Source organism: Myxine glutinosa, chromosome 12, assembly GCF_964187855.1.
Source record: "Myxine glutinosa chromosome 12, kmMyxGlut1.1, whole genome shotgun sequence".
NCBI classification, from domain to species: domain Eukaryota; kingdom Metazoa; phylum Chordata; class Myxini; order Myxiniformes; family Myxinidae; genus Myxine; species Myxine glutinosa.
Window position 1 is genome coordinate 25201839 of NC_136272.1, and position 25884 is coordinate 25227722.

Genomic DNA, 25884 nt, shown 5'->3' on the forward strand with positions numbered 1-25884 from the left:
GGTCATGTTTTTAACCCACCACTTCTTCCAAGCGAATGATCAACAACCAAACCATCCTGAAATGGAGTGCCGCTTTGTAACAACAGTTCATAAGTCCTGTAATGAAAAAGCATCCGTAATTTAAAAAGGAAAAATGTAAACGAAAGAAATACAGTATAACGGTAGACCGACAAATGTGAAGGTGATGAAAATGTGGCAAAAGTAACATCATCTTCACTTAGCATTTCAGGATCCACTATGAGGTCCTATGATGTGCTGTTCCCATCACGAGGAGAACATTTGTACAAAATATCAGGACGATCAAAAGGAAAGTTGCGTATTTTGTCTGGGGTGGCAATATATATGGGTGGGGTGGGGGATGAAAAGAGGGGGTAAGCCGACAGCACAACTCCAGGCAGCTATAGGCCAAGCTAACAGGGTTTTAGGTTGTATTGGTAGGGGCAGGTGCGTCAAGAGCCAGCACGGGCTCCAAGGCAAACAACCTCGGGGCCCCCAACCCCACCCTTTCTCTCCTTTATAACGTTTTAGGGAACTTTCTTTAATGAAGATCCGAAATTGTAGTAGCAACGAGCTCATAAATAAAGCAAAATCACAGGATCAACCTAACAGTACAAGTGTTGAAAAGTAAATAAATAAAGTATAACAAATCCATTACACAAGTTGAAGTTAGTGCACCTCGTACGTGTTGCAGAGTACGGAACATACAGTGCGGTCCAATTGTCCAAAACGTCATGGAATGGTCCAGACAAATGGCCTAAAACAGTACATAACTAGAACGGGCACTCGGTAGAGCGCATACCTTCGCCGCAGCTACTGTTCTGTACTTGGCATGGGAGTGTAGGGAACAGAACAACAAAAATACGATTTTGACCTTTTCGTGACCTTGACCTTGACCTTTGACCCGATTGCTCCCAAAATCTAATCAAATGTGTCCCGTATAATAACCAATCATCCCACCAAATTTCATGCAATTCGGTTGAATACTTTTTGAGTTATGCGAATAACATACACACACACACACAGACATACAAATAAATACACAGCGATCAAAACATAACCTTCCGCTTTTGCGAAGGTAATAACATGCACACAAGGCCAAAACTATTATTTATCCGTGCCATTTACATGAATATTTTACCAAGAAAAACAAATGGTCACTTTTATTTAGCCATTTGATCAAAAATAAAGGAGATAGCGGGACGTTTGGACCGATTGAGTCAATTTGCACCCTCGACTGTTGAACTCGATTTCTCCATAAGATTGGCAAAGAAATACGTGAAAAGATGGTTAATAATTTTCTTTGGACAAAGAGGATACGAACCCATTTCTTTGTAACGCACATTTCTGGTTAATAACTATTTTCTGTAAAGTTTGAAACTGAACCATTAACAGTGGTAGATGTTGTTTTGTTTCCGGCAAAAAAGCAAAATCAGCTTTTGGGTTTAAATATAACGATGAGGAAATGAGGAAGACCCGGATGAGGGGTTTCTCTGTACTGTTTTTTTTTAATTACAAGAGCAGCTCGGGCCCCTCAATGGACCCCGGGCCCAGAGGCAGTGACCCCCGAGGGATATAGCTGCTATAGATAGGGTACATCGTCGAGCTACGAGATTGATCCCGGGCCTAGCTACACTCAGCATAGTTTTTTCACCACTCTGCATCAAAGCTAACATTTAATAATAATAATAATAATTCATTTATTTTGTATAGCGCTTTTCCAGAAGCCCAAAGGCGCTTTGACAGAGTGGAAAACATAATGCATAACAATACATGAAAACAACAATTGCAAAAAGACAAGAATCAATAGGGAAATATTTAAAGCAAAAGGAGGGAGAAGGAGAAGAGATAGTCAGGGGTTAAATGCTGTGGGTTGAATGTTGAATGCAGTGTTGAACAGGTGGGTCTTTAGTGATGTTTTGAATGTGGTGAGTGAGGAGGAGTCTCTGATGGTGTGAGGTAGTGAGTTCCAGAGGGTGGGAGCAGCGATGGAGAAGGCCCTGTCCCCCCAGGATCTGAATTTGGTCCGGATGGAGGGGGTCAGGAGGTTGGTACCAGCAAAGCGGAGGTTGCGGGTGGGAGTGTGTCTGGAGAGGAGGTCAGCCAGGTAGGATGGGGCCAGGTTATGGAGGGCTTTGTATGTCAAGAGGAGGATTTTGTACTGGATTCTCTGGGGGATGGGGAGCCAGTGAAGCTTGTAAAGGACAGGGGTGATGTAGTCACGGGTCCGGGAATGGGTGAGTAGACGGGCAGCGGAGTTCTGAATGTATTGGAGTTTATTGGTGATTTTTGAGGGTGAACCATAGAGGAGGCTATTGCAGTAGTCCAGACGGGAGGTGATGAAGGCGTGGATGAGGGTTTCTGCAGCCGTGGAGGAGGGATGAGTGGAGACGGGCAATGTTTTTCAGGTGAAAGAAGGCTGACTTTGTGATCTGTTTAGTGTATTTGTCGAAGGAAAGGGTTTGGTCAAAAATGACGCCAAGATTCCGGATGTGAGGGGAGGTGGATACTGGGATACCGTCGATGTTGAGGGCAAAGTTATGGGTGGATTTTGTGAGCGTTTTTGGGCCAATGATGATTATTTCAGATTTATCACAGTTAAGCTTGAGGAAGTTGATTTGAAGCCAGGATTTTATTTCAGTGATGCAGTTTGTCAGGATAGAGTGGGTGTCGGTGGAGACGGACTTGGTGGAGATGAAAAGCTGGATGTCATCGGCAAAGCAGTGGAATTGGAGACCATGACGGCGGATTAAGTGACCGAGGGGGGACAGGTAGAGGATGAAGAGGAGGGGGCCAAGAACTGAACCTTGGGGGACACCTTGGGGGAGGGGAGCAGTGGGGGATTTGCAGTTATTGATGGAGATGAACTGGCGTCTGTCAGAGAGGTATGATTTAATCCAAGAGAGGGCAGTGCCGGTAACGTTAAAGGTGGATTCAAGTCGGGTGAAGAGGATGGTGTGATCGATGGTGTCAAAGGCAGCGCTGAGGTCGAGGAGGACGAGAATGTTGAGGTTGCCAGCGTCAGAGGAGAGGAGAAGGTCGTTGGTGATTTTGAGGAGAGCAGTTTCAGTACTGTGGTTGGAGCGGAATCCGGATTGGAATGTTTCATACAGGTTATTGGCAGAGAGATGATGTTTGAGTTGAGTGGCTACAGCGCGTTCCAAAACTTTTGACAGAAAGGGTAGGTTGGAGATGGGTCTGAAGTTGTTTAGGGTGTCAGGGTTTAGACCAGGTTTTTTTAGAATGGGGGTAACAGCAGCAATTTTGAGGGAAGGTGGGACAATGCCTGTAGACAGGGAGGAGTTTATTGTTGCAATGATAAGTGGAGAGAGAGCAGGGAGGGAGGCCTTGACAAAGCTGGAGGGGATGGGGTCAAGAGTGCAGGTGGCAGTTTTCATTCCTATGAGGAGTTCAGAGAGGTCAGTAGGGGAGATTGGGGAGAACCGAGACAGGGAATGGCAGGACAAGGGGGGGCAGGTAGTTGGAGGAGGAGCGGGTGCGGCGGTGGTCAAGCCGTTGTAGATGTTGTCAATTTTGCGTTGGAAGAAAGAGAGGAAGGAGATGCAGTTGTCTACTGTGAATGACTGGGTGGTGGTGTTCAGGGGGCGGAGGAGTTTGTTTATTGTCGAGAAGAGTGCTTTTGGGTTTCCGGAGCCAGAGTGGATAATTTGAGAGTAGTAGGCGGAGCGGGCGCGGGAGAGGGAATCTTTGTAGTGTTGTAGGTGGTCCTTGTAGGCTTGGGAGTGAACTGTGAGACCCGTTTTATTGCGGGGTCTTTCAAGTTGACGAGCACGAGTTTTCATCAGGCGGAGTTCAGGGGTAAACCAGGGAGCAGAATGAGTGAAAGAAACTGTTTTGGTTTTTACAGGCGCAAGCTGGTCAAGGCAGGAGGAGAGAGTGTGGTTGTAGTAGTCAGTGAGGTCGGAAGGGGTGTGGAGGTCAATGAAGGGAGAAGTGGACATTTTTTTAGAGAGGGTGAAAGAGCGTTTAGCTTACGGAAGTTGATAGTGCGATAATGCCTTGGTGTTGGGGAGGGGATGTTGATGGTCAGAGTGATGGCTAAGTGGTCAGAGAGGGTGAGGTCAGAGCCAGAGAGATGGTGCAAATTTAATCCAGTGGAGCAGACAAGGTCCAAAATGTGACCACGGATATGGGTAGGAAAGTCGACATGTTGAGTGAGGTTAAAGCAGGTGAGTAAATCAGTGAAGTCAGTGGTTATTGTGGAGTCAGTGGAGTCCATGTGGATATTGAAATCACCAAGGAGGAGGATTGAGGGGGAGAGGGAACATAGCTGGGTCAGAAAGTAGGAGAAGTCAGACAGGAATTATGGGTGTGCTTTGGGAGGGCGGTAGACGACAGCCATGACTGACTGAGTGCGACCAGAGAGTTTAAAAGCCAGGTGTTCAAATGATGGAGCAGACGAGATGGAGATGAGGTTGGTCTTGATGTCTTGACGGTGGATAACGGCAATTCCACCACCTCGGCCCTCCGAGCGTGGTTTATTGACGTAGGAATATCCATTGGGTGTGGTGAGGTTGAGTGTGTAGTAGTCCAGAGGTTGTTGCCAGGTTTCGGTGAGACAGAGAAAGTCCAGTTTGTAAACATAAATTTAAATAAATAAACAGGATTATAAATAATTAAATTCATATATTTGGGAAAATTGCATGCCCAGACCAGGAATCAAACCCAGTTCCTCTGGAAAACCATACCAGTGCTTTGCCACCTGAGCTATCTGGGTGACCCTGACCAAGCATGCAATTTTCCCACACATAGAAATGCCACTATCTTTCCGTCAATGCTTCTGGGGCACTCGCTGTCAACCACAGGAACACAAACGGCCTGCTCATGAGAGGGTCTTCCTCCAGTGGGGGGGGGGACAAATCCATGTCCGCTTTTACAAACACCACTGAGGTGTAAAAACAATTAAATAAATGAACAGGATTATAACTAATTAATTGACATACAGTCACGTTAAAAAGTAAGTACACCCCATGTAAAGTTTTGACTTTTTCAACATATTTCAACATACAGCTATTTGATCTTCATTTCAACAATATGGATATATAAAGGTGATATAATATAACAAATATCATGAAACATTTACATTTTGTAGTCCATTGTATAATTTAAATAAACATAAATGCAAATTTCGCATGTGGAAAAAGTAAGTACACCCTTGGCTCTAATAGGTGGTATTGCCCCCTTTGGCAGAAACAACCTCAAGTAGGCGTTTCTTATAACTGTCTACCAGTATCTGACATCGACTGGGAGAAATTTTTGCCCACTCCTCCATGCAATATTCTTTCGGCTGTGCGATGTTTGAGGGGTTTCTTGCATGCACAGCTCGTTTCAAATCCCCCCACATCATCTCAATGGGATTTAGATCCGGGCTTTGACTTGGCCATTCCAGAACCCTCCATTTCTTTCTTTTCAGCCATTCCTTGGTGGATTTACTGGTATGTTTAGGGTCATTGTCATGTTGCAAGGTCCACCTTCGGTTGAGCTTCAACTCTCCGACAGATGGCCTCACATTATCCTCAAGCACCCTCTGGTACAATGATGAATTCATAGTGGATTCTATGATGGTGAGCTGCCCATGCCCTGATGCAGGAAAGCTGCCCCAAACCATAATATTTCCACCACCATGCTTTACAGTTGGTATCAGGTTCTTGTGGTCAAATGCTGTCTTTGGTTTTCGCCAAACATGTCTTCTGGTACTGTGGCCAAATAGCTCCACCTTTGACTCAGTCCAGAGCACATTGTTCCAGAAGTGCTGGTCTTTGCCGAGGTGTTCATTGGCAAACTTTAGTCTTGCCCTAATGTTCTTTCTGGACAGCAAAGGTTTCCTCCTGGCACACCTCCCATGTAGATCAAATTGGTGCAGCCTCTTTCTAATGGTAGACTTGTGCACTTTGACATCAACAGTGGCAAGAGCTACCTGTAGGTCCCGTGATGACATTCTGGGGTTCTTCGAGACTTCTTTCAGCATCTTGTGGTCTGCTCTCGGGCTGAACTTGCTGGGGTGGCCTGGCCTGAACAAGTTGGCAGTTGTTTGGAATCTTCTCCACTTGTAGGTGATCTTCCCAACAGTCGAATAATTGATTTCAAATTGTTTGGAGATCTTTTTAAATCCCTTCCCAGACTCGTAGGCATATATAACCTTCTTTCTGAAGGCCTCTGAGAGCTCTTTTGATCGAGACATGGTGACGCCACACAATTCAACAACAAAGAGCAAACCAAACGAAATGTCTGAGGTTTAAATAAGACAGGTTCCTCCAAGATCCTCTCTGACGATGTTATAATCATTTGCACCTGAGCTGGTGCACCTGATTCTAATTTTAGGTATTTGAAGTAGTGATAAATGTAGGGGTGTACTTACTTTTTCCACATGCAAAATTTGCATTTATGTTTATTTAAATTATACAATGGACTACAAAATGTAAATGTTTCATGATATTTGTTATATTATATCACCTTTATCTATCAATATTGTTGAAATGAAGATCAATTAGCTGTATGTTGAAATATGTTGAAAAAGTCAAAACTTTACATGGGGTGTACTTACTTTTTCACGTGACTGTATGTGGTCACCAGAGGATCTGGGTTTCATTCCTCGTCTGGGCATGTAATTGTCTCACATATGTCAATTAATTAAAGCTAACATTTCTTCACCAAAGCAAAACTTTATGGTTTTGCCCTTGTTAAAGCATCACGACATGTGCACACCGCAACCCCTGCAAGGTGAAACTCATGCCCCGGCGCCTTGGAATATCCAAATTGGGTGAAGCTTCCTCCCTATTCTTGAAACTTACCTCCTGCTTAACTGGTGGCAACTCGTGAAAAAACAAATGCTCGACATGTTAAGAATTTTCACCTGTTTGCAATTGGAACTCCGGAATCGTCAAAGAGTTTCAAAAATGCCCAGCCACAGCTCAATTCTGCCTGTTGCCTTGTTTCCTGAAACAAATGATTATCCCAATAAATACACTCAAACACGAACACCGGACAACAAATGTGTAAAGAATGTTGAAAATGTTACCGTGTGAAAGCAGGTCACTCCAAGTTCAAACAAAATTCCCAACTCCGGAGCCAAAGAGTTACAGCGAATGAAACATTCTCCATCCAACAAGCTTGGCAGAATTCCATCAACCTGAAGAATATGGTACTTATGTCAATGGGATGTGGATTCTTCTTCTTGAGACTGCCAACTACCAAATCACTGGCACGAGGTCACAGTTAAACTGAATCTCTGCAGAATTAACAACACAAGCACGATTTAACAACAGAGGATTTATTGACCCACCCTCGGTGAGAATGTCCATATCTTGGGCTCCTTGGATTGCCAAGTTGCTCTAATTGTGTGGATATTACTTAGTACCTGCAACACAAATGAAAAGGGGGCATCTACTTATTACATGTGCATGGTGTGGGCGGCTTAAATTGAGAAAATCAAAACGAAGAGGGAGAGAAAGTGATAGGAAAGAAAAACGAGGGTAGAGGTTGTGGAAGGAGTGAGCAGAGAAAGAGACTAAGTTTTGAAAGAGGTACGAGGACAAAATGGGAGAAGATGGACATGGATAGGACACATGAGGGGAAAAGGAAGGAGGGGCGATTCTACCGATTTTGTATACACAATTAATAGATTGCCTCAAATATTGGCATGAATTGCAACAAGCAGGGAGCACAAGACATTTGACTCTTGGATGGTCATAATGTCAACATTTGATAGGCCCAAGGAGCTAGATGGTCACAGTAATGTAAAGAATGTTATGGAACGTTGTTCTATTTCATGTCTGATTGCTGTTTGTGCAACACTACGTGCTGTTTCTCTTTTTGAGCAGCCTTCGATTCAAATTATAAACTAGCACATTCCACAATCGCAGTGGTCCAACCAATGGCCTTTCAAACAACCTGGTATTTAAGTGTGAAAAACCGTTTTTTTTTTTTTACTCCACCACTGAAGGTGGGTTATGTTTTCAATCCTGTCTGTCTGTCTGTGAACAGGGTGTCTGAAAACGTTGTGCACGAATTTTTAGAAAATCGGGTGGAGAGGTTGGGTATGTGGCAAGGACAAAACGATTCGATTTTGGTGAAGTTCCGGATCAGATATTTTTTCAGTAATTCTTCACCATTGAGTGATAGGGCTAAAACCGATATATAACACGACATCTCAAAAAGTTATGGACAGATTCGAACGAAGGTTGGTGGACATGTTGGGTGTTTGACAAGTAGAAATCGATTCAATTTTGGTGAAGATCCAAATACAGATCCGGATACGAGAACTTTTTAAGTGATTATTTACCATTGCGTAAACATAGGGTTAAATCCGATATACAACATGATATTTCAAAAAGTTGTGAACGGATTATGACAAAACTAGGTGAAATTGTTGGCTCGGTGACAAGAACAAGCCAATTCGATTTTGGGTCAGGTCTGGATCCAGATCCGGCCTATCAGTGGGATACAAAATGTAAATTGTTCAGCCTGGCAGACTGGCAGAGGTATGTGCTCTACCGAGTGACGTTCCAGTTTGTTTTTTTTCAGCAATCTGCTGCCAGCATACCATTTATTTTGCAAGCCCGAACCAATTATATCATATTTGGAAGCCTATTGAAAGCTACTTCAAAATCAAACCATGTTAAGTGACCTATGTTTTTTAGAGTCTCTCCTCCAGTCTAGATCCATCTACTTTATCAGCAGCTCCAGCAACTCCAGGATGCATGTGTTCTTCCGAGTTACCCCCCTCCTGGCGAAACTCCAAATATCCAAATCTAACTGCACATCTCAACTCTGTTGTTATTGGCTTCTCCCGTTTGTGGAACCACCTTCTTGAGGCTGTTTTATCCCACTATTCCCTTCAGTGTTTTCTAGCACAGCCATCTCATACCATCCTCCGTCCATAAATTTATTGTGACCATCCCTACGTCTCACTGTAAAATGCAGTCAATTCGTGTGTAATCCAAGCTTAGATAAAATAAAAATAAAAACTAAGTTTGAGTTAGGTTGTCTGAACAGAAGCAGAATACGAAGGAGAATTACAAACGGGCTGTTTTGGGTCTGTCAGTTTTGTAGCACAGCGATGTTGTCCAAGAGCTTCATGAATGTTGTTGGATGTGAAATCCTCTGACAGATCATTGGATCTAAAAAAAAACTAAAACAATCGCCTTCGAGCTTTTGATTGGTGAACCAATTTTGTGACCCAATATGCAAATTATTACAATTTCAGGTCAATCAGATGAAAATTGATGATTTTATGCAACCTTGACCTTTTGACCTAAAAAAAACAATCAGCTTCTAGCTTTTGATTGGTGAACCAATTCAATGTGACCCAATATGCAAATTATTAAAATTTCAGGTCAAAGGGAGGAAAATTAATGATTTTATGCAACCTTGACCTTTGACCTTTTGACATAAAAAACAATCAGCTTCTAGATTTTGATTGGTGAACCAATTTAGTGACCAATATGCAAATTATTAAAATTTCAGGTCAATCAGATGAAAATTTATGATTTTATTCAACCTTGACCTTTTGACCTACAAAAAACAATCAGCTTCTCGCTTTTGAATGGTGAACCAATTCAGTCACCCAATATGCAAATTCTTAAAATTTCAGGTCAAATGGATAAAAATTGATGATTTTGTGATGTTGACCTTTGACCTTTTAACCAAATAATGAATGTGGCTTCGCCACATGATCATAATAAAGATTTGTTGAAAATTGAATGACGAAAACTCAAATTCAAAAAAGTTTTTTTTTTTTGGATGTAAGATCGAGGCTCGTGTAAGAGCTAACATTAATCACAAAAAAAACAAACGGACACACAAGACATACAATAAAGGGAGCGAGAGACAAGATGGGGAGAGAGAGGGAAGCACACAAGTACAACAGCAGAGAACAGGGACATCGGGAGATGTCAGCTTTAGCAGCAACATTTATTTTTTATTTTATTTTTTATTTTTTTTGTATACAAGATCGAGGCTCGTGAAAGAGCGAAGGATTTGCATACGAATTGACTTTGGAAAATGCATCGTGGATTTGATTCTGTTCGATTATCATTTCCATTTTGTCTGACCACTCATCCATCAATGTGAATGTGCAGTGGACCACAGGGTTCAAAAATGAGTAAAAAACAAAAACAACAAAACAAAACAATAAAAACACGATGTTCAAACCCATAAATAACATCAGTATTTTTGAACAGGTACTTCCACTGCCATCAAAACATCTCATGCACAAACCTTGTGGCCATCAAAAGCACATAGTCTGACTTGACGACGTAAAATCTCGACGTTTCTTCCTGGACAAGGGATCATTCTACAGTTCCACACCATGAACTGCCGTGATACCCGAACCCGTTTTTGTTTGATCTGAAAAGTTATCAAAAATCAAGCGAACCATCAGTACTGGCAATGATGATCATAGTCATGGTTTCTGTGTTGTTGCAATAATATTTGATGTTTCCACTTGTGATTAACGTAAAGCAAGGTAAATCCCGGTGTGTACCCCGGTTTAGAATAGGTACACCGTATCCCTGCGCATCGTAAGAGGCGATTAAGGGTTGGCGTCAGGAAGGGCATCCGGCCATAAAAACATTGCCTCAAACAGGGAACCATGATTGTCATGGGGCCCGGAAGGATAACCCCCGCTCTAGCGGCGAAAATGGCCTTAAAACGATCATTCATATTCATTCATTCATTTCATTCAAGGTAGGGAAAGATACCCTGCGTCCAGCCTATATGTACATCCTTTTTGGTCTATTTGTTCCATATGCTGAGCATTTTTCATTTTAAATTGCCTTCTATGCTGTCAGCCAAATAACTCACAAAATAATATATATATATATATGTGAGTAATATGAGTATGCACAAAATAATATATATATATATATATATATATATATGTGAGTAATATGTGAGTATGCACAAAATAATATATATACAGTATATATATGTGAGTAATATGTGAGTATGCACAAAATAATATATATATATATATGTGAGTAATATGTGAGTATGCACAAAATAATATATATATATATGTGAGTAATATGTGAGTATGCACAAAATAATATATATATATATATATGTGAGTAATATGTGAGTATGCACAAAATAATATATATATATATATATGTGAGTAATATGTGAGTATGCACAAAATAATATATATATATATATATATGTGAGTAATATGTGAGTATGCACAAAATAATATATATATATATATATATATGTGAGTAATATGTGAGTATGCACAAAATAATATATATATATATGTGAGTAATATGTGAGTATGCACAAAATAATATGTGAGTTATTTAAGCCAAATAACTCACAAAGTACAAATAAAAAGGACTGAGGAGATTATACATCTGGCTTTCCTGCTAGATGTTGCCCCACCTTACTCTGGTACTCTTGACTATATCATAATGCAAAAAGCACAGTCATCACTTACGAGGTTATTCTCAATGCTTGCAATTTATGGTTTGCCTTACAATCAGATACAACTCTGGTGATATATTTTTAGTTGCCTTTGGACATTCATAAAATCAGCCTGCAACTGTACAATGAAAGCAACTTTTGAATAAATGATCCCAAAAAATTAACATGTTAATAAAAGTGTACTAAAATGGGAAATGTTTCAAAATCCACATTTTAAAATTACCTCCGCCACCGAAGGTGGACGATATATAGCAGGATATCTCAAAAATGTTGTGGACGGAATGTTGGACAGGTTGCGTGTATGACAAGGACTAATCAATTATATTTTGGTGAAGATCTGAATAGGTATTCGGACATGAGAATTATTTAATTTTATCAGTGATTCTTCACCATTGTTGAGAGATTGGGCGAATAGCGATATATAACATAATATTTTAAAAAGTTATGGATGAGTTATGACTAAACTTGGTGAATGAGATGGTTAGGTGACAAGAACAAGCCGATTAGATTTTGGTTTTGGTCTGAATCCAGATCCGGACTATCAATGGGATACAAAACAAACTGTTCAGCCTGGCGGAGGTATACGCTCTACCGAAGTGCCGTTCTAGTTATTAATATTTTCCTCCTTTTACAGGAGGGAAGCTCATGGAAGTGTAAGGTAGAACTGACAGTGGGACTAACATCAAGGGAATAAACAAACGGGAAAAGAGGAGAGGGAGGAGGGGAGGAAATAGTGAATCTAGAAAGTAAGATAGTTGGGTTAGGAAAGGTTAATGGGGATAATAAAGATCATGGGACGGAATTGGTGATGACAAGAGAAGGTGATGCACTGCTTGCTTGAAATCCTGGAGGGAAGAGTAGCCAAAACAACCTCTGGAAGGTTATTCCGCAGACGGGAGAAACGAGGAATAGAAGAGGTGAGGTGTGCCTTGATAATGGGACAATTAATTGTACTTGAAAAGAAGGCAAGAAAAAACATTTCGGTGAAGTGCAGAAGCAGGAAATGAATGCACAGCTGAACAAAGGGGCCAAACAAAAGGATAACAACATGGACAAACAACAGTTGTTTTTTTTGAAACAATATGGAAAATATTGAAAGTTGATAAACTTGAGTAGTTATACAAGCAAATACCGTATATGTCATTGCGTATATCGTTTGACAGGTAAAAGAGAGTGGAGAGCGATGTAAAAACAAAAACAGTATGCATACCATGAAGCATAATAATAGCAATAACAACAATATTAGCAATAACAAGGAGCCGAGAATCGAGGTCCCCCGCTTTTTGGGTGGTGTGAGGAATAGATCTGTGTAATATTTAGCTAAATCTTGAACGTTTTTTTTTTTTAATATCACGTACACACGCAGGGATATCAAGATGGTTGCCATGGCAACAGAATTCCGCCAATCACAACCGTAATCTAATCAGTACATGAACGGATGGATGATCATTCGGACAGACAGAGCTCGTTTTAATGTCCCCCATCACCACCTTATCGGAGGGGCGGGGGACAATAATAATAATAATAATATTTATAGCATTACATGTATTATCCCAGATGAAGCACATAACTATGTGGGATAATACAATTAAATAATGAGACGGTGCACCAAAAAGGATGTTTTGTTTTTTTTGGAATACTGAAGTTTTTGAGAGTACTGCATGAACAGGTTTACAAAAACTCAAAATGAATTGCAGCCATTAAACCATTCCAGCCACAGTATTATGATCTTGTCAAGTTTACTTACAGAGTTATGTTCTGCATCCCAATGTAAATCATGGAAAGCCAGCTGCGATTCACTCAGGGCTGGAAGTATGTAACTGCTGGATTTATGTCTTTCTTCTGAAAACAGAAACACATCAGCACACAACTCTCACCATCGCACTCACGGAAAATGTACTCGGCCTGGTAACAGTAACACCCTTGGCCTGGGGAGGTAGAGAGCGCAAACCGTGCCTGGAAGAGCTAAGAGCTATGGCAAGTGAGTTGTGTCTAGTGAAGGCAGCAAGCATGAAACATGTACGGCAGAAGGGTGGAACAAAAGCTGTACATAAGCTGCCATTCACAATTATACACGCAAGCATGCCATTGAGAAAAAACAGAACATTTTGTAGTTAAATAATTCAACCTGGATGCATTGTTGTCGTGTTATTGGGTGGGGTGGGTGAGAGGGTTGGGGATGGGGGAGAGAATAACTTTTTGTAAGTTCAAAGGTCAACCACTTTTAGAGCCAAAAATGTCAACCCATTTTGAGGCAAAGTTGGGTACAAGAGGATTTAAGTCGGGTATGAGAGGAACAAGGTCGGGAGTAAGAGTATGTAAGAGCAGAAAGATCAGGTGTAAGAGGAGCACGGTCGGGTGTAAGAGGAGAAAGATTGGGTGTAAGAGGAGAAAGATTGGGTGTAAGAGGATCAAGGTTGGGTGAAAGAGGATCAAGGTTCGGTGGAAGAGGAGCAATGTCAGGTGTAAGAGGAGCAAGATTGGGTGTAAGAGGATCCAGGTTGGGTGTAAGAGGATCAAGGTTCGGTGGAAGAGGAGCAACGTCGGGTGTAAGAGGAGCAAGGGCGGGTGTAAGAGGAGCAAGGTCGGGTGTGAGGGGAGCAAGGTCGGGTGCAAAAGGATCAAGGTCGGGTGTCAGAGGGGCAAGGTCGGGCGTAAGAGGAGCAAGGTCGGGTGTAAGAGGGGCAAGGTCGGGTGTAAGAGGGGCAAGGTCAGGCTTAAGAGGAGCAACGTCGGCTGGTGTAAGAGGGGCAAGGTCGGCTGTAAGAGGGGCAAGGTCGGGTGTAAGAGGGGCAAGGTCGGCTGGTGTAAGAGGGGCAAGGTCGGCTGGTGTAAGAGGGGCAAGGTCGGGTATAAGAGGAGCAAGGTAGGGTGTAAGAGGGGCAAGGTCGGGCTTAAGAGGAGCAAGGTCGGGTGTAAGAGGGGCAAGGTCGGGCTTAAGAGGAGCAAGGTCGGGTGTAAGAGGGGCAAGGTCGGCTGGTGTAAGAGGGGCAAGGTCGGGTGTAAGAGGGGCAAGGTCGGCTGGTGTAAGAGGGGCAAGGTCGGGTGTAAGAGGAGCAAGGTCGGGTGTAAGAGGGGCAAGGGCGGGCTTAAGAGGAGCAAGGTCGGGTGTAAGAGGGGCAAGGTCGGCTGGTGTAAGAGGGGCAAGGTCGGGTGTAAGAGGGGCAAGGTCGGCTGGTGTAAGAGGGGCAAGGTCGGGTATAAGAGGAGCAAGGTAGGGTGTAAGAGGGGCAAGGTCGGGTGTAAGAGGGGCAAGGTCGGGTGTAAGAGGGGCAAGGTCGGGTGTAAGAGGGGCAAGGTCGGCTGGTGTAAGAGGGGCAAGGTCGGGTATAAGAGGAGCAAGGTCGGGTGTAAGAGGGGCAAGGTCGGGTGTAAGAGGGGCAAGGTCGGCTGGTGTAAGAGGGGCAAGGTCGGGTATAAGAGGAGCAAGGTCGGGTGTAAGAGGGGCAAGGTCGGGTGTAAGAGGGGCAAGGTCGGGTGTAAGAGGAGCAAGGTAGGGTATAAGAGGAGCAAGGTCGGGTGTAAGAGGGGCAAGGTCAGGTATAAGAGGAGCAAGGTCGGGTGTAAGAGGGGCAAGGTCGGGTATAAGAGGAGCAAGGTCGGGTGTAAGAGGAGCAAGGTCGGGTATAAGAGGAGCAAGGTCGGGTGTAAGAGGGGCAAGGTCGGGTGTAAGAGGGGCAAGGTCGGGTGTAAGAGGGGCAAGGTCGGGTGTAAGAGGGGCAAGGTCGGGTGTAAGAGGGGCAAGGTCGGGTGTAAGAGGGGCAAGGTCGGCTGGTGTAAGAGGGGTAAGGTCGGGTATAAGAGGAGCAAGGTAGGGTGTAAATTCCAATGTAGATTAAAGGAAAAAAGTAGAACAAAATTCTAAATGTGCGCACAGACAAGAAATTGGCATTCAGGTCGGATACAGGATATTAACAGACTAAAATCAAAACCGAGTAAGTCGCCATTTAGGCGTTTTCAACTTTTTCATGTAATCATGATAGCTTCCTTTTTCAAACTAACAACTGAACCTCACATTTCAAAGTTTGTACTGTGAGATTCACTAACAAGATTTACCACAACATGAATAGCAAATTATTGTGTACATATTTGCGAAAATTGCCCTTACAAATATGACACATCATGTGGATGCAAAAGCATTCATGTTATAGAGCAATGGACAAATACAATAATTTTAATTGTTTTGAAAACAAAGTTTAAACCAAATAACAATACCTTGCTCAGACATCTGGTGCAAAACCGAAGGGTGAAACCCTGCTGGAAAGCAATCTCCAATAGTTAAGACGTTCATTGAGCTGTTCTGTAAAAGAGGCAACGACAAAGTAAAACAACCAATGCATTTGCACATATGCATTAGGGCTTGGGCTATTATTCTAGTGTAGTTGCAACTTTATACATCCTCAATAGCAGGACTTTTAGGGCCCATTTATTTAACTGTGGATGGAAAGCTAGGGTGAAAGGGTGGTGTGTGTTAGAACATAACAAAAACAGCTAAATAAATAAAATAATAAATTGACGATTTTAGGCGAACTTCACCTTTTTGCCTCAAAAGCAACAGAAATATGCAAATCCTGCTCAAATTTCAGGTCAATCATATGAAAATTGATGATTTTGTGTAGTGCTGATCATAACAAAGCTTTGTTGAAAATTTGATGACAAAAGCTCAGATGGTAAAAAAAAGTTATGGGCCGGACACACGGACACACACACACACGGACACACACACACAACCTATTACTAAAAACAAGGCCATAATCGAAAATTGCAATACAAGAAGAACCAAATTGTCCACAGCATGGATACAACAGGCATTTTAAGGCCATTTTCCCTGCAAGAGCGGGGGATCGCCTTGCGGTCCCCATGACACAGCATGGATAGACCATTAAAAAAGCTTTTGACTTTGTTTAGAGATCTTTGTCCTACAAAAAGCTTTGCCCTACATTAATGGATGATAAAAAGGGCAAAGTGCATGAAAATGTAAAAGATAAATCCCCAAATAATCAAGCTGATTGAGAAAGCCATGGATCTATGGAATACCACACTAATCCTGCAGCACTCGGAAGGAAAGATTGAAATACCAGGAGTAAAGATATCACACGGGATCTTCCAAGGAGACAGCCTTTCCTCTCTCCTCTTTTGCCTGGCCCTGGACCCACTAGTAACCTCATTAATAAGGAAGGACACAGATACATGAATAAAATAAAAACCAATAAAATATAAAAATAAAAATAAAATAAAAATAAAATATAAATATAAATATAAATATAAATATAAAATACATAAATATAAAATAAAATATACCAATAAAAGAACGTCCAAAGACTCAAGAAAGGTGACACATCTACTGGAAATGGATATTTTAAAACTCTTTGCACCGAACGATGAAAAAGTGGCAGAACAACTGAAATTAGTGAAACGGTTCTCCGACGACATCCTAATGAAATTTGGCCTAGATAAGTGTGCCAAGTGCACATTCGTACAAGGTAGACCAACAAAAATGGACACCAATATCCCAGTTCCACAAGTTCGTGGAAGCATAAACCAAAAGCAATAATTGAAAACAGGACATAATGCTCACGTATGACCTGATGATCCCAACATAGAAAACAAAGCATTGCGACCGGACATAATACTCAGGAACAAAAAGGAAAATACAGCATTGTTGACTGAAATATCAGTACCCAGCAATTTTGGCCTAAATATTGCAGAAATCAAGAAAATGGCCAAATACTAGGACCTCAAGAATGAAGTGAAAATATCCTGGAACCTGAAGAGTGCCAAAATTGTACCAGTGACAAATGGAGCAACGGGGATGAAAAAGAAGAACCTTACAGAGATCTTAAAAACCATCCCTGGGAACATTACCACAAACAAACTACAGTTGGAGGCTGTACAGGGCTCAGGGACGATCCTGAAAAGAGCACTCGGAACAAAACTCTGAGAACAACAACAACTTCACAACTTAGCACATGAATCGCAATCCTTCGCCGAAGCGGGGGTGGATACTTCGAGTCCTAGGAGGACTCAATTCCACCTTTTAAAACCTGCAAATGGAGATGACAACCAAGGACACACACACACACACACACACACACACACACACACACACACACACACACACACACACACACACACACACACACACACACACACACACACGATTGCAAAACTCCATGTCCCGCTGCGCAGGGGACAGGCTAATAACACGACAAAATAAATAATCGTGAGGCTTAAATTAAAGAGCAGAAATACAGACAAGAAAAGAAAAAGTAAAGGGAGTATAATACGGTACCTCACATTTTACCTTTTGAGGACTCTTCAAATACGATTCATCCCTGAAAAAAGATACATAATCGCAGTTAGAATACCAAGGGAATAATGTGACAATGATTGGATGGGGACAATGCAATAAAGTGTGGAGGTACGTGCACTCACCTCTGAGCGGTCTCGCCTGGGTTTGAATCTCAGCCCAGCTACAAGCTGTCATCCCGGTGTTTTGCAGACAGATTGATGCATCAAGGTGTGCAGTGCCCCTCGGATGGATGCTAAACTGGGCATCCGATCTGCTGGAATTACTTGGGTGCCCCATATCTTTCATATGAGTAGGTGCGTTATAGCAACACTCTGGCTAAATTCCAAATGAGTGACACTTTCAGTCGAACATCAATCAGTCCAGGCCAGCTGCTTCATGAAAGACTTGGGCCTAAAACGTTCCCCCTGGCCAACCTCATAAAAGGTGGAAGAAGAACCGCCTTTTTAGAAAGAAGAAGAACCGCCTTTAGAGGCCATTTTTTCCCCGCAAAGCGGGGGTTGGCCTTTTTCGGGCACCATGATCCTCTTTTTGAAGCAATGTTTTATGGCCGGATGCCCTTCCTGCCGCCAACCCTGTTGGTCGCCTCTTGCGACACACAGGGAATTACCAGTGAACTGGTACTCAATTTGCCGACCTCGGAAGGATGACAGGCTGAGCCAACCTCCCTGGCGTTAATTCAGCGATCGACCAGGATTTGAACCCAGGATCCTAGGATCCCAAGGCAGCACCCTAACCGCTAAGCCAACACCAGGCTTAACCTCATAAAAGGTGGGAATTGTCATAAATTTATTTGTCTATCGGTCGATGTATGGGAACGGCGTGAGGGTAATGCTGGTACACACAAGGTTTAACTAGAGGTCCCAGGGAACCTGAACTCAACTGGTCTATATCAACAAAAATTGATTTTTCAATATGGCCGCCCTGCCGCGCCCATTTTTGGGCGTGCAACGCCCAAATGCAATCCCAAACTAGTTTATGTCTTAAAGATGCTGCATAACAAGTTTCATCAAATTTGATCAATATTTGTGACTTTTAGAGCATAGATATCGAATTGTTTACAGACGACAGACAGACAGACAGACAGACGGACGACGGACACTGGGTGTCGACAAAAACTCAGCTGGACATAGTCCAGTTGAGTTAATAATACTAAAAACCTTATTGGTTATAATGCTGTATATGAATGTATGTAATGTTTGCTGAGATTAATTATGTATTCTAAAAGTTTCATGTAAAAGCGGTACACGTTCTAAAGTTTGGGTTAGCTTTTGACCGGCATATGATAATCGCAACGGTGTGATAATTTTCTGGCTATTTCCGGATTTAGGTTCACCTGGAAAACACAAGATTCTGGGAGAAGTAAGAACCTTCATGTAGATTCTCTCTCGAGTAGTATACATGGTAAGCCTGGTGTTGGCTAAACGGTTAAGGTAGCTGACTTGAGATCTTAGAGTCCTGAGTTTGAGCCCCTGTTGAATCAACACCAGGGGGTAGATTCAGGTGGATCACTCAGCCTGTTATCCTCCTAAGGTCAGAAAAATGAGTACCAGCTAACTGGTAATAGGGGGCACTGCATCAGCGGCACAACCGTGCCCCCAGAGAATGATACAACCAGCAGCCACAGGCTACATACAGGCTGTGGGTTAGCATCAGCTCTCAAAGGGGTGCGGAAGTGCCACCGATGCAGTGCCCCCTGTAGGAATTCCTGCGAAAAAGGAAATTGTTCAGGGTGCCAGCGAGAGTTCGCATACTCTTCGCGAAGGACACCGTGGGATCTTTAGCGTCCAACTAATTCCGGCAGAAGGGACGCCCAGTTTAACACCCATCTGAGGAACGGGCACACACAGGGCCGGCGCCAGACTATTTTGCGCCCTAGGCAAGGCCAGCTATTTGCATCCCCTCCCCCCCCCAATTTTTTATTTTTTTTGCCAACTTCAATTATTAAAAAGATGTTTTGTCGAAAAAATAAAAAGCAGAAAACTTGAAACTGCTAAATTTATTTTAAATTGCAAGAATAAGTACCGTAAGATGCCAAGAGCACCAATATTAAAGGCGCAATATCCATTAATATGGCAGTGGCCCTGTTACCCCACGCTTTGGGGCAAATGGGCTTTCACTTTAAAAAATATGACACTCCATGTGGTTTGCAATGTAAAATAATGAAAGTGGGCCCTTTATGAGTGTGTGAATGGAAATTACAGATAAACAAAACAGTTTTTGGTTTGAGCAATAAGTTTTAGATATGCAAAATCAAAATTTTAAATAATCAATCTTTGATTATCTTTCGCAAAAACAAAATAAAATATTTTGGCACACAAATCATTTTGAACTAAAGGGCACTCGGTATAATGCATACCTCAGCCATTGGCAACACAACATTCAAACCTTTTACTTCACACACCTTTAAGTATATATACCATTTAAGGATACTTGGCGTAACCAACCCGTCATGTCACCACAATATTTCGCTTGCAGTCAGACAGAGAAACAAACAAAAAAACAGACAAACAGAGTTTAAAATGTCTCATAAAAGTTTCAATTTCAGGCACATCAGCATCTCACTTTGCATGCCTTTTCCTTTGCAAATTTTGTCACCAATTCAACCAGATCAAGTGCTGATGCCTGGGCATGTTCAATTGATAGAGTTGCCAAGCCAACTCGTCTCTTTTCCAACATTGTAGAGCGTATGTAAGTTTTTATAACTTTGAGCTTTGAGAAACTACGTTCATCACTTGCCACTGATACTGGAAGTGTGAGAAGGATCCTTGAAGCAACGGAAACATTAGGCACATAATCCAGGAGTTTTTGTTGTAGTATGAAGAGAAGTACTTCTTGTGGCAGCATAGACTTTGGAAGTCTTCGAGCTATTGCTACAAGTTCAGTAATGCGCCCCTCTGATGTCTGCGCCCTAGGCGGCTGCCTAGTTGGCCTAATGGTAGCGCCGGCCCTGGGCACACACATTCATGAATCACCCTGCCTGTGATACCTGGGTCGAGATTTGAACCCAAGCTAGACCAACACAACACAAATATTTTGTGAGAAATCTCCAGAGGGAAGTATCAAAATGTTATTCGGTTTTCCGTCTGCTTGTTTGTTTATCTGATTGATAACTCAAAAGCATTTAGTCACAAGAGCATGAGCTTTTCTCACACCGCACCGATTCAGTTTTGGTGCATTGGAAGATGTCGGATTTGAATACACAAAGAAGATCTGGTTAAATTTAATTATAGTTTGACGATGGTTTAGTGATCGTCCAAATCCGTTCACAACTTTTTAAGATATCCTGCTATATTTCGTTTTTGCCCGACCTTCCAATGGTAAAGAATGATCGTTTTAAGGCCATTTTCCCCGCTAGAGCGGGGGTTAGCCTTGCGGCCCCATGACAATCATGGTTCCCTGTTGGAGGCAATGTTTTTTATGGCCGGATGCCCTTCCTGACGCCAACCCTTGGTCGCCTCTTACGATGCGCAGGGATACGGTGTACCTATTCTAAATCGGGGTACACACCGGGATCATTCATCCCAGCAAGCTGGTACTCAAATGTGCCGACTTTGGAAGGATGACAGGCTGAGTCAACCCCCCTGGTGTTCATTTAGCAATCGACCGGGATTCGAACCCAGGATCCTCGGATCCCAAGCCTGCACCCTAACCACGCACCAGGCTCTATCTCCCAATGGTGAAGAATCACTTTAAAATTGTACTAGCCGGATCCAAATCCGGATCTTCACCAAAATCTAATCATTTCGTCCTTGTCACATACGCTACATTTCTGCCAAATTTCGTCCGAATCTATCTACAACTTTTTGAGACATCTTGTTCACAGACAGACAGACAGGGGCGAAAACATAACCTCCATCCACCTTCGGTGGCAGAGGTAACAACTTGTACAGAACAATCACCTGTCTAACGCAACCAGCAGCCACCCAATTGCTTCGTAGCTCAAATTTGTGCACAATGGTCATCGATTCCATTGTAAATCGGTAAATTCGGTCATCTTTCCATGTATTAAATAGTTTTCACACAAAATGCACCGACAGATCTCTTAGAAATCTCTCCGATCGATCCGATCTCTCCGATCAGCCTCCTGAAAGTGGCTCGGAGGTGTAAATGGTTCGAGCATCCACTCCACATCTGGTAGGTTGGCGGTTTGAACCCCGACCGAGTCACACCAAAGACATTAAAAATGGTACGTGCTGCTTCTTTGCTTGATGCTCAGCATTGAAAAGGATCGAGCACAGAAAAACAATGCTGGGAAGGGAATGGCAAACCACCCAGTATAACCAACTGGTGGGAAAAGGCACGCCATTGTTGTGACGTTGCTGGTACCCCAAGTTCCCTGAAAGTGGCTGTGTTTTTTATCGTTTAATAGTTCTGTGTCGTGTCTCGTCTATATGTCCATGTGTAAGATGTGTGAGTGGCAGCTCCATTACAAGCCGCAGATCATATAAAAATTTGCGTTTCAGGATATGGAACTTCCGAGTTCCATGTTTCAGAGCATTTGCGTTTTATAGTGCATCAATTCTGTACTCTCATTACTATCGTCTGCTCCGATTTGGATTGTGTTTTCAATCTTCAAATTGGACTCGGTTTTCAGTGTGATAATTCAAACTCTGAATACATTGAGTGGGATATGAAAGATCAGTTTAGAAATTAATTAAGAGAGTAAATAATGGTCACCAAGGCAGGTTTGCTTCCTGTATACATTTCGGTACGTGTGCTTGAATATTGTCACTGTACCGCAGAAAAATGGCGGGCAAGATGGCGGCCCCAAACCTGTACAGACCGACCACTTTTTCCCTTTCCCGTTAATCGTCTTTTTATACAGGTTTGATTGTATATAAAACGGGAATTAGAGCTCGTATTAAAAAAGGTTTCCTTCTTCCTAATTTTTCCTTATAACTCGAGCACTGGACACTGCACTGGAAAGAAGAGAATAAAAGAGAAAGAAGAGAATAAAAGAGAAAGAAGAGAATAAAAGAGAAAGAAGAGAATAAAAGAGAAATAAGAGAATAAAAGAGAAAGAAGAGAATAAAAGAGAAAGAAGAGAATAAAAGAGAAATAAAATGAATGAACAGCGTGGTTTGTGCGTACATCGACAATATATAATACAACGTGTTTATAACAGCTTGGATAATTCCAATTTCACTGGGCCATATACAGTATAGGCTGATACACAGGCCTGAAGCCTGAGGCCTATACATACTGTTGCCTTCACAAGACCTGTGATGCCTATCGGCTCCAACCTTTCGATATTTGATGATTCTTTTAACAGTCACTGAGGTTGTTTTACACTGAACGGAAAACTTATAGAGAGGGCATGGCCATTGTGCATATGACACTTCAGAAGATGTGTTTGGCTATTGTAGCACCAACATGGTGGATGTATGGTTTTTTGTCCCCCGTCGCACCGCGGAGCGAAAGGGGGACTATGGTTTTCCCCTCCGTCCGGGTGTGCGTGCGTGTGTGGGTGTATCGAACTACTAACTTCTAATCTAGTGTGTGGGTGTATCTACGCATAAGGGAGAACGCTATTGAAAATTGGGTCGCCACGTCAAAATCCAAGATGGCCACCTTGCGTCTTCCACTTTGTCAACTCACATCACTTCACCGACGGGGGACATAGGCGTCAAGCTTGTTTTAGGTTACAATTATGGGTGGTGTCAGACCAGCTGTCCAACCAATGGGTTAAGCTTTCTTATGCAGCCTGTAGCTGCTGGTTGCAACATTTTCTGGGGGTGCGGTTGTGCCACTGATGCAATGCCCTCTATTAGCAGTCAACTTGTACTCATTTTGCAGACCTTGGAAGGAGGACAGGCCGAGTCAGCCTCCGTGGTATTGATTCAATGGAATGACACGGGCTCTAACTCAAGACCCTAACATCTCAAGCCAACCAGCTTAAACATTAAGCCAACACCAGGCTTACAACCAATGGATATAGAGCAGACATACATACATACATCCATTTTTTTTTTTTTTTTTTGGAAGAGCAGACATACATACATACTTACATACATACATACATACATACATACATACATACATACATACATACATACATTTGCTCCAATATATATAGATTTTGCCTTACTTGCTTTTGTAAGATTTTATCTCTTCACTTCTCCCTTCTTTAGATTCATCGCTGTTTTCTTCGGAATCGTTGTCACATTGTTCCTGAGTTTCATTTGATTGCCTAAAATCACTTTGTGCATGACACTGCAAAGAACCGAGAACATTTGTCATTCCTTTGCACATTTATGCAGTCTTAGGGACTGGACTTTTTACATGATTCTATCAGTGGGAAATTAATTAACCTTGGGGTGGCCAGTTTCGCATTCTCCTGTGAACTGATGGCTTATGATGTTCAGAATCTAAGGTTCAAATCCCACACTCTAAGTGTATTTGTCCATGGACTACTAATGTACTTGTAATTTACACTAAATTATGCCAATCTTTTTGACCTGTGTGTGATTTATATTAATTATATTCAAGCTCCACTATGAGCTTTATAGCAATGTAAAAATATAAAAATAAAAAAACAGCAAGAATTGTCAATGTTTTTGGGGGGGAAAGGGCTTTCAAATTACTAGCGAGCTTGTCGCACTGATTCAAGACTCCTTTCTTTTTATTTTTTTCGAAAGAGATTATTCAAGTCGTCTATGTTGTCTCTCAGTTTTTCTTATATAAGACTTACCTGTAAATAGGTGCTCGGAACCATTCCTTGGTGGTTGTCAATATTCTTGGCTTTCCACCATCCATCTGCACGTTCTTCAAGGATCTCTAAAACATCCCCTTTCTGTGCAGCACATTGAAAAATCCATCAACAAACTCTACATGTTCGCGCATTTACACCTCTTCAGTCTAAGTAGCCTGCTCAGCCATTTTTCAAATTAGAAGCACCCGTGCCCTCTGGGAACAGCCTGGGAGGGGAAGGAGATTGCAGGAGGTGGGACAAATATATTTTGGACCATAGCTAGTAATCCTCCACCCCCTGTCTCCAGCAGGGGTCACTAAACCACTTGCACAAGTAAGTTGTCTCCCACAGTGGGGGATTTGTGCCCTCATCTTGGCCCTAGTACCACTAGCCTGCTTGTAAAATTTGGTGGAGATTAGCCCAACCATGTTTATTTTCCATGATTTTCAGACACAGACACACACACACACACACACACACACACACACACACACACACACACACACACACACACACACACACACACACACACACACACACACCCTTGTTTTATATAGTAGGATAGTAGGACAGTGTAGCACGCGGTGCTACGCGCGCGACTTGCTACCAAGGAGGAAGCGGACAACGCGGTAAGTTTATAGTTCTTTATTCCAAAGAGGTCACTGTAGCACTGGCGCGCTCCGGCCTGCGTGCCCGTGTATATCCTGAGGCCACGCCTACCCCTCTGGCGTGGCTGCCGCCCACCTGGTGCGCGGAATGATGTCACCACGCCAGTGGGCTTTCGTGTACGCCACACGCGCCCCCCCAGAATTCCCGCGCACCTGGAGGGCCAGTTTGCGGGGCAAAACGGATGACCCGGCCGAAGCGCCCTCTGGCGACCGGCGGCGTCCGGGGTGCAGGGATGCCAGGTGGGATGCCCCCGGCTGTACACGGGATGGGTGCCGGACCGGGGGGCGGCGTGTCTGCGGTGCTGGGCGGTGCCGGGGGTCCGCCCGCAGGGGGGCGGCCCCGACGCGGGGGCCGAGACACCGGCGGTGGGTGGTCCACGTCGAGGTGGGCCGGCTTGAGGCGGTCTATGGAGACCCGGTCAGGAGTGCCGCCGATGTCCAGGGTGAAATGTTTCACCCCGGTCTCCAGCACGTGGAAAGGCCCGTTGTACGGGGGCCGCAGTGGTGTCCGGTGGGCGTCATGCCGGACGAAGACGTACTCCGCGGTGCGAAGCTCCGGGGCAACATGCGTAGGAGGGTGCCCGTGGTGCGCCGTCTGCACCGGGGCGAACCTCCGGGCGGTCTCCTGCAGCGCAGAACGCTCCTGCGCCGCGGACCAAGGTGCCGTGGGGTCGGGGAGGAACTCGCCCGGCACCCACAGCGGTTGTCCAAAGACCAACTCCGCTGCGGATGCGCGCAGGTCCTCCTTGGGCCCCGTCCGGAGGCCCAGCAGG

General features: G+C 43.3%; 1 protein-coding gene across 2 annotated transcripts in view; it reads right to left on the reverse strand.

Moving 5' to 3' along the window:
• NPHP1 (nephrocystin 1) overlaps window positions 1-25884 on the reverse strand; it is an 89904-nt gene that overhangs the window by 48417 nt on the left and 15603 nt on the right. Inside the window, exons 6-15 of one of the 2 annotated variants that reach the window (XM_068133013.2) lie at window positions 24444-24545; window positions 23841-23965; window positions 17744-17774; window positions 15655-15739; window positions 13187-13281; window positions 10237-10365; window positions 7301-7375; window positions 7037-7147; window positions 6872-6954; window positions 20-96 (exon numbers count right to left, since the gene is read on the reverse strand). In XM_068133013.2, the coding sequence (XP_067989114.2) occupies window positions 20-96; window positions 6872-6954; window positions 7037-7147; window positions 7301-7375; window positions 10237-10365; window positions 13187-13281; window positions 15655-15739; window positions 17744-17774; window positions 23841-23965; window positions 24444-24545 (913 nt within the window). Of the gene's footprint in view, window positions 1-19; window positions 97-6871; window positions 6955-7036; window positions 7148-7300; window positions 7376-10236; window positions 10366-13186; window positions 13282-15654; window positions 15740-17731; window positions 17775-23840; window positions 23966-24443; window positions 24546-25884 lie in introns of both variants that reach the window. The other variant, XM_068133011.2, reaches the window with a different exon arrangement.